The sequence below is a fragment of the Protobothrops mucrosquamatus genome, unplaced genomic scaffold (genome assembly GCF_001527695.2).
Source record: "Protobothrops mucrosquamatus isolate PMUCROS unplaced genomic scaffold, P.Mucros_1.0 scaffold606, whole genome shotgun sequence".
Classification (NCBI taxonomy): domain Eukaryota; kingdom Metazoa; phylum Chordata; class Lepidosauria; order Squamata; family Viperidae; genus Protobothrops; species Protobothrops mucrosquamatus.
The window spans coordinates 899,427-914,023 of NW_015386904.1; the positions used below are offsets into that span (position 1 = coordinate 899,427).

The window sequence follows — 14,597 nt, forward strand, 5'->3', positions numbered from 1 at the left end:
AGATGGTAATTTGTTCAAGGCTTGGAATGTCAGTTTAGTGACGGGTGGCGATTGCGGAGGCTGAAGCGTTCAGATTAGGCTGGCTCTGGAACATGCTGTGGTCATTTAGCTTGTACCTGTGGCAAACCTTAAGCAATTCTCATTAGAAATATTAGATTCAGCTCTTAGGGATGGAAACGTCACAGGTAAAGCACACCTTTGGTTGGTGGGAAAAAGTAGAGGGATTAGAAGGATTTTACAGTAACAAAGCTGAAAAGAATTGTAAGTAGTGCTCTTGATTTTTTTTAAAAAAAGCATTTGAAGTCTAAAATATAGTATGGTGCTGATTAACCTTGGGCATTTGGCATTTTTCCAAAGAAATTCTGACAATGTTTTGGATTATCTGGGGAATAACTTTTTCTTTAACTCCTTAAATTGAATGGGGCTACGGTATTTCATCACCACTTTCTTAATAATTTAAAATACCTATGTGCCATGTTTTTCTTTCTATTTGCCTATAGAATTGCACTGTATAAATAATTATTAGACTCAAATAATAAAGCAGTAATTAGAATCTGATATGCTTGGGGCGCATTACAAACGTTTGTGTTACAATAGTACATACAGCATTAAGGTGCCAGGATTGAACATACAACTTACTCAGAATATATAAGGTGTGTCTATTGGTTGATTTTTGAAGGCATGTGTCCATTCTAAATGTCAGCAAGTTGTATTTCAGTATAATCAGCATCATTTGCAACCATTTTTTTGGATCATATCTCTTTCTTTTGTCATCTTATTGCTATGTAAAGAAAGAACAGCCAAGAGGTTGTTCAGTGATCACTGTCATTATAGAATTGTGTGCCAACTAAAGTATTATTTACTCTGGATATATTTGCATGTGGTGAGAAATAAGTGCTGTTTCTCAATGCTGATGCACCACTAATCCATGCATTTAATACACAATTTAAATTAAGTTGCTAAGCCGTTCAGAGTCGCTTTGAACTGCAAGATGGGCAGCAAATAAATTTGGTAATAGTAAGTGGGAGTTTTTGGAGAATCAGAGTGATAGTGAGAAAACTTGATAGGACATAGGACATCAAGCTTCCTGACAGATTATAACTGTAGGCCAGAAGGTATTAAATGGGAAATGTCTGCAAGCACCTTAGTGAGCCTAATTCCACAAATATAGTCATTATCACAGCTTTCGCAATCCTGTAATTCCTACAAGACCTCAAATGATGATTTAGAACTTTCAGAGAGTGTGCAACTCTATTCAGAACTGGATTAACAGCTCTAGCTAAAATATATTTTCCCATCAGCAGTTTCTGTCTTGTCTGTATTAAGTTGCAGATCATTTTCATCCATCCCAAAAGTACTCTAAACTTCTGAAACTCTCTGCTTTCCCAGGGATTAGTGGATGTTTCTTAAAAATAAAGATGTGTTTCAATAACAAATTTGTGACACTTTAATTTGGATAGAATAGCTTTCTTTAGCAATGTTATCTCTAATATCAGCTGAATACATTCTGCTTTTAGAAACATAGCATCATAAGGCTGAAAGGGACCTCGGAAGTCTTCTGGTCAAGCCCCTGCTCAAGGCAGGAGCCTTATATCTTTAAAGCAGACATGTCAAACTCATGACGTCACGTGATGTCGCGCAACGTATCAGGACAGTTTTGCCATTGCCGGCAATGGGGTGGGTGCGGCTTCTGGATGACGCATCCGGCCTGCAGGCTGGCAGTTTGACACCCCTGCTTTAAAGCCTTATATTTTAATTGAAGTTCCGAGATGCAAAAATCTAAAGCCAGCATAACATTGTGCCGCCTGATTTTCCCCTATGCGTTCATTGCCATAAATACCCATGAATGTGACTAAGTTGGTTCATTGTGAGATTGCTAAATAGTAATTTTAAATGAAGATAAGTCCCAGTCGGGTTCCCATTAATGCTATGTCTGCTCACCCTTGTTTCCAGGTCCTATCGGGTTATTATTTTTTTTTACAAAAAGGCTGACATGCATAACACCAACACCCAAAAATGCATAACACCAACTTTCTTTCTAACAAAATAAGCCTTTGAAGTGTATATAATTACTTGGTAAGTCTCATTGGATCTATTGGATTCTAGTAAAGAGTAGCTAGTAAAGAAGTAGTAGTAGTACACAATTTATTTGATGGTGTGCACCCAGATTTTGTTTCCTTGGAGACATTTAATATTGTACTCTGCTCTTCATACAACATTGGATGACATAGTTAAGCTTCATATGTGAGTTCTGTGTTGGAGAAGTGAGCGAATCATTATCAGTTGAACAAAACCTAATGGCTTTAGATTCAGTTTTATTCCTAATCTTCAGTTAATAGAGGCGCTATTTACTTCTGTTTAAAATATTTAAAAGAATCCCACTTTTAGCTTCGCAGTTGTAACTGTTAGACTATAATTTGCAGTTTTTTCAGCAACCAGACTGGTAAAGTATATTTCTATCTCAGTGGAATATAATGCTGAATCGCTTATTTTAAGAAGGTTATATTACTCCTAAAATATTTCATGGTATCTGTTGCATGCATGATGGAGAATATTGGCATTTCAAGAAAAACATCACCTTGTTTTCCTGTCTCTTTTTCTTCTAGGTGGCTTGTTATAGCAGTTGGTTTAGTCAGAGCATACCTTGCAACGGGTAGCTATCATAATCTCTATCATTCAATAGAAAAGCCTTTGAAATTCTTCCAGACTGGAGCTTTGCTTGAGGTAGGTGTATCACAGGGAAAGTCTTCTTATCTTAGGCCAGTGATGGCAAATCTATGATATGTATGTCACAGATGACATGCATGGCATACCGTTTTTGGTGACATTCCACGCTTCAGGAACCCTCTGGAAGTTGTGCAAGAAGGCCTTGCTCTTGTGCAGCCCGAGACTTCCAAAAATTGCACATTCTCATTTTCATACAATTTCCTGAGGCTCCAGAGGCCTCAGAACCATCCCACATGACTTTCAAAGGGTCTGGAGAAGCCTGCAAACCCTCTGAAACTCACATCACTCCGAGGCGTCCCAAAATCACACAACTTTCAGAGCATCCAGAGATGAGAATCCAGAGGAGAGGAGAGTCTGAAGAGGAGGTCTGGAGAAGCCTTTTTTCCTCTAGGATGCATGTGTGACATGCCAGCAGAGTCAAGGTGGGCATTTTCTGATTTTTTTTGTCACGTCAAGCTCAAAGGATTTGCCATCACTGCCGTAGGCGCTTTGACTTGTTCCTATATTGTAATGCTGAATTACTTACTATCCCTTTTTTTCAGACAGACGGTCTGATTGATTGCACCTTTGGCATTTTGACTGCTATACTGCAGTTCTGCTTTTTACAATCTCTTTTGCCTTGCAGCCCCCCAACTAGGGGCGTTAAGCAGGTTCAAGTCGCTACTGCGATACATTACAAATTCAGACTTCTTTTTGCTGACAAGAGTTAAAGATTTAAGTGGGAGACTAATATAGCTATTTCGGACTCATTTGTCCTCATCAGTCCTCAGGGGTGTGGCTAGCTGATGAGGACAAATGAGTCTGAAATAGCTATACTAGTCTCCCACTTAAATCTTTAACTCTTGTCAGCAAAAAGAAATCTGAATATATATATATATAGGATATATATATAGAAACTAGCCCTAATTAACAAACGGGTCCTAGCCACGAAAACTGACACCGGACCCAGAACAACACAGTACGCCACCACCATTCACCCTCACCAGACCGAAACCCAAGCCCAAACCCATTCCTCAGATGAAATGCAACCACCATCCAGAAGCCAAACCACGACGACATCACCAGCTGCTGCATCTCCCTTCGACCCCCACACAAAGCAAACGGACACACGCCATGAACACAGAGCTAGACCGCGAACACGGAGCCAAACCAAAGCCCGGTATGCTACATCACAGCCTTCTGCTCTGGATATCACAACACAGAACTCAGGAGGTTACAACACTAAAGCTCAGGATGTTACAACACAGCCAACCACCCAGGATGTTGCAACACAAAACTCAGGATATCACTACACTAGATCTCAGGATGTAATCACACAACCCATTACCCAGGTCGTTATAACACAAAAGACTAATGGGCACACAGCCAGCACTTCAACTACTCAGGATGTTACGAAACAGCCAAACAATCCGCAAACAATAACTCCCACACAGCCAACCAACCTACCTACAGCAACTAAGCCAGCACTCCACACACACCCATCAATATTTATAGAGAGACGGCAGCTCCGATCACACTTTGCTTGCACAAGCACGAAGCCGAAGACCCCAGCCTGAAAATGATGAGTGGGACCTCATCGAAACGTCGCCAAGATACTCTCAACCTTACACGGGAAAAGACCCGAATACGCCAAGACCTGCATATATATATACATACACATACACACACACACACACACACACACACACACAGGGAAAATTAAATTCTTTTTAAGGGTGGTTCTGATATCCCAGCAGTAGCTCATATAACTGCCAGATCTTCCATCCTGTCACTCACTTCTCTTTCCAATAATGCATAGAGAACAGGGATTGCTTTATTTCATGGAAGAAGTTCTGAACTGACAATGATCATTGTCTCATGAACATACCCAAGGAAGAATGAATGTTTGAGCGTCCCAGTGATTTAAAAGAAATAAAAGTCAATGTTCCTCTAATAATGGATAGTTTTCTGAAAGGTGATTTCTCAGCATAGCAGAATTATAGGTGAGGAATTTAGTGATTGATGACATGAAAATTGCACAAAATTATTGAACAGATAAGAGATACATGTTATGATAACAATGACTGGTGGAGATACTATTTAAGAACAATGTTCTTAGTCATAATCCATGATGCTGTTGTAGTAAAGAAAATCGTATTACAAATGTGAGAAGCCTAGTCTTAATTATTTCTGACTCTTTTTTAGATCGTGCACTGTGCAGTAGGTAAGTTTTTTAATTAAATATTCAATATCTCTATTTTGGAAGGCGAGGGAATTCTGCTCGTATTCTGTGCTCAGTCATTAAGGAATAGCAACTGTATATAGCATGACATACATCCAGTTTCTCAGTATTTGGTTTTCCTTATTTCTGTTTTAAACATGCATTTGAATATGCAAATCTGTTTTCTCAAAGTAAGAATTACCTGTTCAGACTAACAGAAGTTGTTTCAATTTGTATAGAGATACAGCCTTTGTTATGGTGTTAATTAGTTAATAATAAAAATTGGCCTACTTCTGTTGTATACTGCTTATGGAGCAACTGTTAGGTATAAACATTAAGGTTTGCCGAAATAAAATGCAACATTTTAAAGCAATTTACTTACAAGTTGAAAATTTGAGCCAATTTTCTGTTCTTCTGGTCTCATTACAGGAAAGTCAAAGTAAAACACACACACACACACTTTTTTTAATAGTTGACCTGGCTGCTAGAAAGCAAATGAGCATGCTATTTCAATTGCCAGGCTAGAAATAGATGTTGTTGCAATTAAGTGGAAAAAGTCTTTTTGCAGAACCTCTGAGAAGAGATAATTGTCCTGGGACAAACAGGCAACAGGGATGGAGACCAGTCAGATGGGGAATCCAAAGGAGAAAGAGTTAAGGTCAGGATAGTCACAAGCAAGAGCTGAGTTTTAACTAAGTTGTCCCCAGCATTGTTGAAAGAGAAGGATGGCCATTAATTAGCCATGCTGAATCTCTGCCTAGTCCACAGCTGACACTCATTGGATAGTAGTCTGCTCGCTTCTTGGACCCCCCCTCCCCCCATGCCTTTTGGCCAATCTCAAATTTGTGCATTTCTGGGCTGGATCTTCACGAAGGACCTCTGCCTCAGGCCAAGGGGCTGAAATATCTGAGTCTGTTACTATCAGGGGAAACAGTTGAGGGGTCCTGTGAATTTGCAGAGTCTGTCAGAACAAGTGGGCTTGCTGACTCCAGTACTGCTGGAATCTCTAGCAAAGGGATTGCTGCCATAGATGCATTTTCCCTGTCCTGTACTGAAGATGGGTTCCTTAGCAGGGTCAATACTTGCCCGGTTTCTAGTAAGGCAATCATACCATTCAGGAAGGGAAAAAAAAATTGGGTCTGGCAGAGGAGACTGGATCACTCACTATCTTGTATATGTATGTGTTAGATTTATATAGCACCTCCCGTAGCCCATGTTACCAGATGTGCAGGAACAACAACACCTAGCATGGTTCTTATTATTATTTGTTATACAAAGACAAACTTTCTACATGTATGCATCTAATAACTCAGTGACAAAATCTAAAGCAAAATTTGATTATGTTGATTGAGAGAAATACAATTGAATTAGAAATAGTGCTTTATGTATGCACAAATGTTTACAGCCGAGAACTTATATTACTAGTGTTAAACTACATTATAGAAATACATGAATTTTACACATGAAAAATCTTTCATTTCCTCTTCCAGAGTTATTAATTAGCTAGTGCTATTCAGACATTTCAGTGGGAATGTTTGGATTTTAATTATAGTCCCTAAACAATCATTGATGTCATGGAAATAAAATTACTGGGGAAAAATATATTTTCCTTCATATGTCATAAGCAGTTGAATATTCACTAGTCATTTATTCAGATATGACATTGTCCCTTTCTATCTGAGATAAGTGCTGTTTCATAAATAAGAGTTTACTGTTCAACAAAAAATGTCATTTGAAAATACTATTGTTGTAATTGTCTTACTGGGTGATTGTTTCCTTCTGTGCTTGGCACCAGCATCTAGGAATCTCATATAAGTATGTTGTGTGGAACATAATGTCTTCTGTTGTTTTAGCTCTGGCATCTGATAATCAGAAGGAAAACTAGTCATGCGTTTATCAGATTTATTACTTGAAAATCATAGTTTGGCATATTTTGAGATCAAGCTATAGCAAGCCTTACGTCTTCATCTCTGATCCAAAATTCACCCATGAAAGAAATTTTGAAAGCAATAATAAAATAATATTTAACAATATTTTAATATTAAAACATTAAAATTAATTTCATAAAACTGTCTCTTTCCAAATCAGATTACTATTAAGAGGTAGGTGGATAGTTTAGGACAGGGGTGTCAAACTGCCGGCCCATGGGCCGGATGCGTCATGCTGAAACCCGCACTCACCCCATTGCTGGCAATGGAAAAAAAGTCAACGATATGTCGTGACACGTCACGTGACGTTGCGAGTTTGACACCCCTGGTTTAGGAGGTCAAAAATGTATTAAATCTAAATTGTCTTTACAGGGATTGTTCCTTCTTCTGTTGTTTTGACTGCTTTCCAAATCATGTCAAGAGTTTTTCTGACATGGGGCATAGCCCACAGTGTAAAAGAGGTGAGTTGAGAGTGAACTATTTTATTCATCCTTTATCGTAAAGCTGCTATTTTTGTTCTCTGTGGACATAATCTCTTTTGCTGATATCAAATGTGCATGTAGACATGCGGTAAACAAATAACCTTTTCAATACTGTTGGTTTAAATGTCATATTTCAACACCCTGGACATGTAATTTAGATTTAGAATACTTTTTGGTGGACATTATTTTGTTGCCATTTAATATATCTCAAGTCAGATTCAGTAGGCTTGAAAAGAACTAGGTATCATTATTCAACTCATTGTTTGGAAAGGACAATCAACATTCATATGAACACTTACCTTTTTTACTTCATTGGTTTCATTTACTGCATCCAATTTTTCATAAACCAAAGTTATTATTTATTCAATTTGTATGGCCAGAAACCTTTCTAAGTGACTCTGAGCAGCTCCCAGTAAAAAAACTTATATAAAGGAAAATATCTTTTTAAGTAACTTAGTTTACAATTTCCAGGTAGTCTGGAATTGAGAGAGGATCTGTTTTTCAAAACCCTTAAGCAACTTTAATGTAGATTTCATTGGAATACACTATTGTAATACTAATAAAACTTAAACATATGATTAGAAATAATTCCAGTATCTTAATGATGGCATAGAAAGAACTCGATTGTAGAATACAAACATTCAAAATTAAAATTATAGCTGTAGTAGAATTTAATTTTATTGATTGATTACCTAAGCAGCCCAGGCTAGGGGTTGAAAGACACATATATATTGTTTTCTTTGAAAAAATGGTTACTTGCATTGTTATGAAAATATTCTACATTTTTTTTTGAAAGGCTGTCTACATACCTGAGTTCTTTGAACAAGTTCATCTGTTGAGGATGTTGTAAGATGCATGTGTTTCCTCTCTTGCATAACTCTTCCCCGTGTTTTTCAAGTCTTTTAATGAGAGACTCTTAATAATTTTGTTCAGATTTGTCTTGAAGATAATTTTCTCTCAAACAAGACAAAGCTATTTTAATTTATTTGCCAGTCTAATGAAGGGATTATTTGTTTTGAAATCAAATATGTGATAGCAGATTGTTCTTCAAATGTTTTCTTGGATGCTTTCTGATGTTTAGCTTCTAATATTAATTGCATGAGTCCAATGATGCTTGAAGAATGTGCTTGTTCTTATTACTAAGATAATAACATTGTTAGCTTGTCCTGTCTCTCCCCCCCCCCTCTTTTAACACTTGAAATTCAAGAAAAAATCTGCCACTCTTTAATTTAAATCCTGCTTTCTTACTTTTCATTAGGGAAGATAAAAATGATTCAAAGATAGGGATGCCTTGTGTGATTTTCCTTTAAATAAGTATGGCAAGCAATTAAAGCCAAAAGCTTGTCATGCCAGATTGAACACAATGTGTCAGCACTCAAGGGTATTGCACACCAGTAGTTAAGCAGGCTTGATTATATTTTGTTTTCTTGGAAGTTAAGGCATTGCTTAAAGATAAGGCATTGCTTAACTTTAATATCTTTACATTATTATCATAATCTTTAGTTGGTGGGAAAAAAACTTAGTGTCCAGTACTCCAAAGCTTTTACTCAGAACACTCATATGTCATTAGCTTTCTGCATATTGGCTTCATGGGCAATTTATGATTCATGGGGCAGAATGAACCCAGTGGATCTTATGATTTTTAAAAACAGAGAGTAGAGATTTCACTGATTTAGTCTAGCTCAGGGGTATCAAAATGCCGGCCCGTGGGCAGGATGCATCATAGCAAAACCACGCCCACCCCATTGCCGGCAATGGCAAAAAAAGTCACGATACATCACGACATGTCGCGTGACGTTGCGAGTTTGACACCCCTGATCTAGCTTAATCTACACCTTTACAGCTAACCTGCTTAGCAAAACAAATATCACTTGGTATTGCTGAAAGACTCAAAAAGCAAGTGAATTTCCCTTTCAGATGTTATTGATCAAAACCTGATAGTGTGCAATACGAAGATTTATTGATGAAATTTGGGGGGAGGGAGTTATTGAGCTGATGGTAGCAGAATATGTTTGCAGCTCTCTTGATGAAGGAGATCACCTGAACTTTTTCATTCAGGGTACTGCTTCCAGGTTTGGTATGGAGGCAACATTTGCCACTCTCTTAGAAGACCTTTGTCAGGACTTGGATGGTGGTAATGTATCCCTCCTGGTTTACTGGACCCAGCAGCAGTTTTTGTTACTCCAACTAGTATGCTATTTGTGACCCTACCTGCAGCAGGAGGGCCTAAATAGAGCTTATCACCATCCAGGTGGATTGAAGGACTATAATGCACTCTTGGGCCTTAAAGACTACTTTAAGTTGGTCCAAAGTTGGTCTAAAATGCAGCAGGCTGTCTACTTCCTATCTTCCAATATCATCAGCAAATAAGACAAGTTTTGCCAATAGTTTTCCAGGTACAATTTAAGATGCTAGTTTTAACTTATAAAGCCCTTTAATACTTGGTACCCAATATCTGTATGATCACCTACTCCCACCAGTACTGGCCCGGCTGATCAGATAAAAAGAGAGTGATTGTTATTTATCACACATTTTTGAGAGTGGGAGGGCTCTGCCTTTCTGTGACAGCACCAACACTGTGGAACAGCTTTCCAGTAGAGACCAGGTTAACCCCCTCCCAGTTGACATTTTGGAAGCTACTAAAGATAGAATTGTTTCAGAGATCCTTCCCCTGATTTTCTCACGCCGTTGGAACCCACTATTTTTATTATTTTCATTCTTATATTTGGTACAGTTTTATTGTTCTTAGAAGTTGTGCTATGGGTGTTTTAACTGGTTTGTGTAAGCCACCAAATGTGATTTTGATCAAGGCAGAATAGAAATAAGTACAATAAGTAAATATGTTTACATTTTGATTGATTGTTTTTCTTTATTTCTGCAACAGTAAAGAATGAATTTCCTTCTTAGGACTATTTTTGAAAGAAATAATATTTGTGTATCTGACATCGGAGAGAAATAAAACCAGCTATTGGTTGTGGATGTAGGGATAGCTGTGTTTCATTTTAAGCTATGAATTATTTGTTAGTGTAACAGCATTAATTATTTATAATAGCTCTAATATGCTATTAGTTTTGAATGGTGCTGAAAATGGTTTTCCAGTCATTAGCCGATCTTGAGTAGCCATTGTTTTAGTTCATTTCTTTTGTCATTGGAAAAGTGGAATGTAAAACAGTGTTCATCATATGCCCAGTAGGTGGCAGTAGGTGACATAAGATGTAGTCCTTTAACAAAATACTAAGGGGATAATGAGAGCCTGATATGATATGAAATTTACTGCCTACAGTCTTGTATGAAGTTTTTTTTAAAAAAAAAAATAGCACAGAGGGAAAGTTTAAGTGCAAATAAAAGCTTTTTCAGTAATTACTAGTAACATGAGGATATCAGTCTCTTCTCCCTGCACGATGCAAAGGTAATACAATGATACTACAATTGACGTATTTAATAGTACAAGAAATTAGAACCTGTAATTTGTTAATTTAATATTGTTTCTGAAAATGCAGGTGTCTCCTTAAACCAAAGTTTCTTTTTGTATTGTTAACAGCAGTGTCATTGATACAAAATATTGATTACTTTAGCCAGAGTACTCTTTTGACCATCACAATGGTAGAATCATTGACTGTTCTTCTCTAGCTCAGAAATCAATCTTAAAGCATTGTTCTTTATTCAAACATTGTCGCATGGTTACTTGGGTGATGTCATTTGAACTATTCTTTTATAGAGAGAACTGTCCCATCTATCTCATCTTATCTGCCCTGGTAAAGTCCATATAGTGGAGTCTTGTCTGCATCGGCCAATTTTTACCTTAAAACACTCCTCATCAACCCAATTTTATTGGTACCAAGTGATATGGTTCCTCCCTCAATTCTTTCCTCCATTTCTCTTATTTTGTACTATCCAAATGATTTGGTGAGACAACCAGCTGTAAATTCTGCTCCCCAAATATATTCTGTATTGAATCTATTTCAGAGGGAGAGTTGTCTGACCAAGCTCCTAGAATAAGTATGTTTCTGTTAGAGAGCCAATGAGGGAACCTTGAGAGAAATAGACAACAATTACATAAACTAAGAGGGCTAAAAAATTCCCTAAATCCCTGGGAAACAAGATCATATCAGAAGATATGCAGGCAGGATCCTGAAGTAGAACACAATCAGGTCTACAAGATTGATGTCAACCCTAAGAGGTAGCTCAGAACAGGAAACAGACTCCTCAAGAAGACTAGAATGATACTTTATTGAGACATAACAAACTTGCACGCTTGATTGTATTTTGTCTTCTCTTCCTGTTGGAGTGACATATAATACCAATGAACCTTGTTCTTTCTCTTCATACAACTCTAATTTTGATTTTTTTTTTCATATGGACTAAATGACCAGTTGTTTCCTTTTTGCATAAAGCAGTGTCAGGATTTCGTCTACATGAACAACTTTTTTTTTCATAGATTTTTTTAATACTCTACAGCTCTCCTTGAGTAGTTTCTTCACGCCCTTGACACTAGGAAGTCTGTTGCATTTTGCTCCAACAGTATCATATCCTTTTTAAAAGAATCCACACTTGTTCATTTCCTATGTTAGCACAAAGCCAGGTACTTCATTTTCATTTTAATGTTTTTAAAGAAGAGTGGTGGCAGCTCTTAATCCTTTCTTTGATCTAGTTAAGTGACTATGAAAGTTCAAGGCCACTTACAGCTGTGCTTAAAAGTTTATGAACCTTTTTGAATTTTCAGTATTCAAGTTTTAGGTCATATTTATGTAGAAATATTGAACATCCAAACAGTTCAAGAGACTTCACTATAACATAGGTTTTGTTCATCTTAGCAACTTTTTTTGTGGAGCACTTTTTTATCCAAGCTCTGTCAGTCTCCTAGTTTCAGCCTTCCTAATTAATTTGACGGTATCAGTTGAGCTTTCAATTTCAACAAAACGGGATTGGCAAGGCTCACTTTTTTTTTCTAGCTATCATTTTAGCTGTCCCCTTCTTTCTGATAGATTAGCTGGTTGATTCCCCATATGTATGTCACAGACGCCACAATGAAGAATAGGGATGAGGGTTAAGGTTAGAGTCCTCCCTTCCTGTACAGAGAGTTTCAGTACAGTACAGGTAGTCCTTGACTTACGACCACAATAGGACCAGAATTTCAATTGCTAAGCAAGGCAGTTATTAAGTGAGTCATGCTTGATTTTACAACCTTTTTTTTTTAAAGAAATATAGAAAACTGACAGCAGAAAAAGACTTAGCAGTCTATCATGTCTGCCCTTTGGTTTTTTTTGTTTTCTTTTTAATTAATTATTATTTTTAACATTTTAATTTATTTTAATTTTTGCCAGATAATGGGCATGTGTTTATTGCAAGCACGTTTAAACTCAGTTACTGATGATTGACCAACTACCTCCGCTGGAAGTTGGTTCCAGGCTTCCACTACTCTTTCTGTGAAGTAATATTTTCTAATATTACTTTTGAACTTCTTTCCCGTCTAAGGTTCTGCCCCGGTGTACTTAATTTTGCCATGGTGGTTGAGCGAATCACTACAGCTAAGTGAACCATGCGTTTGTGAAATGAATTTGGTTCCCCCATTAATTTTGATTGTCAAAACCTGTCTGGGAAAGTTGCAAATGGCAATCACACGATTGTGAGATGCTGCAACTATTGTATATCCATGCCAGTTGCCAAGCACCTGAATTTTGATCACACAACCATGGGGATGCTGCAATGGTCAGAAGTGTGAGTCCCAATTTTAAGTCCTTTTTTCAGTGCCAAACAGTCACTAAACGAACAGTTGTAAGTTGAGGACTACCCATATGCAGTATATTTCAGTATGCAATGGTAGTCTTCAAAGAAACTTTGAGAGAAATGGCAGCAGTTCTACCTTTTCTTCCATATTGAGGGACAGAATCCAATCCTTTTCTTGATTTCCTAGACTGTAGAACATTTTGGATAGGTTATCAGCCAGACACAGATACAATATACTGTATATAAAGTCACAGATGATAATTAGTTAGAATTAAAGTTACGAAACAGCCAGTTCTTTCTTTTGTTTTGTACACCTGAGCCATTGCATCCGAGTGTGCAGTAATTCCCAAAAGACAACAAATGTTACTGACCTCTGGTCCAAAGGCGTAATTTTCTTCTAATCTTTATCCTTTTCTATAATACGATAGAAATAGCTTCCAGATGAAGCTTTTATTACGCAATTGCTTCTAATAGAAAGTTTTATAGGGATTCTTAAGAATGTTTTCCACTTGAACCCTCCTTTTATTCACCTAATTTCTTTCATTTCTTATTATAGAAAATCTGTTAAGCAAAGACAGAATCTTTTGACTGGTAGAGCCAGGAGCTGTGTTAATCTGAAGTCACCCAGAATTCTTTACAACAATGCATTACACAGACTCCTTCTTTCTGCTGCATTTGCTCTCTTTTAATTGTTTCATTTTGGAGTAATAATACAAATCAGAACTTGATATTGTAAAAATGAAGATTCGTTTGTGCAACATTTTTAATTTTCTAAAAGACTTCATTTCAGCGTTACTTGATGGGGAAGGCAAAAATCAGTTTAAAACTACCACTTTCCTGTAGTCTGTTCTGGAGGGAGAACTGAGGTGGCTTTTAAAAAATAAAGAAGAATGAATTGGTGTGATTATATGTGCACAGCTTGAAATCATTGGAAGGATGGTTTCTCGAAGCCTCATGTTGCCTGATTTGTATGGTATGGTTCACCTCCTTGGGGTGAAAGAATATAAGCATGGCTTGATATTTTACATCATATATATAATTCATTTTTCCCTTTCAACAGCTGCATTTAACTTTTATAGGTGCAAAGTGAAGATAGCATCCTTCTTTTTGTGGTTGCCTGGACTATCACAGAGATCGTCCGTTACTCTTTCTACACCTTTAGTTTGCTAAACCACCTTCCTTATTTTATCAAGTGGGCCAGGTAAGGTGATTAAATACTTGATAATTATCAGTTTAAGAAACAGTAGCTCAATAAAGCAGAAGAGAAACCGACAGACACCGGGCATTTTATGTAAGTAAAGCGCATAATAGGGGCACGAAAATCATTTGGATTTGAAGCATTTATTTTGAGCATGGAAATATTGTTTCGGATGTGAAGTGTTTGAATATGCTAAATGTTTTGTAATGTTTCAAGCTCAGAAGCAGAGTATCTTCTGTAGTATCTTCTGTATCTTCAGAGTATCTTCTTTGCTCCCCTTTCACTTTCTTACAATTAATTATAAGATAGGAGAAGGGGGGGTTAGGATTATTGCT

General features: G+C 37.2%; 1 protein-coding gene across 1 annotated transcript in view; it reads left to right on the plus strand.

The window, feature by feature from the left end:
• The first annotated feature begins 2,544 nt into the window (after window positions 1-2,544).
• Window positions 2,545-14,597, plus strand: part of HACD2 (3-hydroxyacyl-CoA dehydratase 2) — an 18,862-nt gene continuing 6,809 nt past the window's right edge. Inside the window, exons 1-4 of the mRNA XM_015817601.1 lie at window positions 2,545-2,724; window positions 4,912-4,930; window positions 7,228-7,316; window positions 14,144-14,265. Coding sequence (XP_015673087.1) covers window positions 2,545-2,724; window positions 4,912-4,930; window positions 7,228-7,316; window positions 14,144-14,265 — 410 coding nt within the window. The remainder of the gene's footprint in view (window positions 2,725-4,911; window positions 4,931-7,227; window positions 7,317-14,143; window positions 14,266-14,597) is intronic.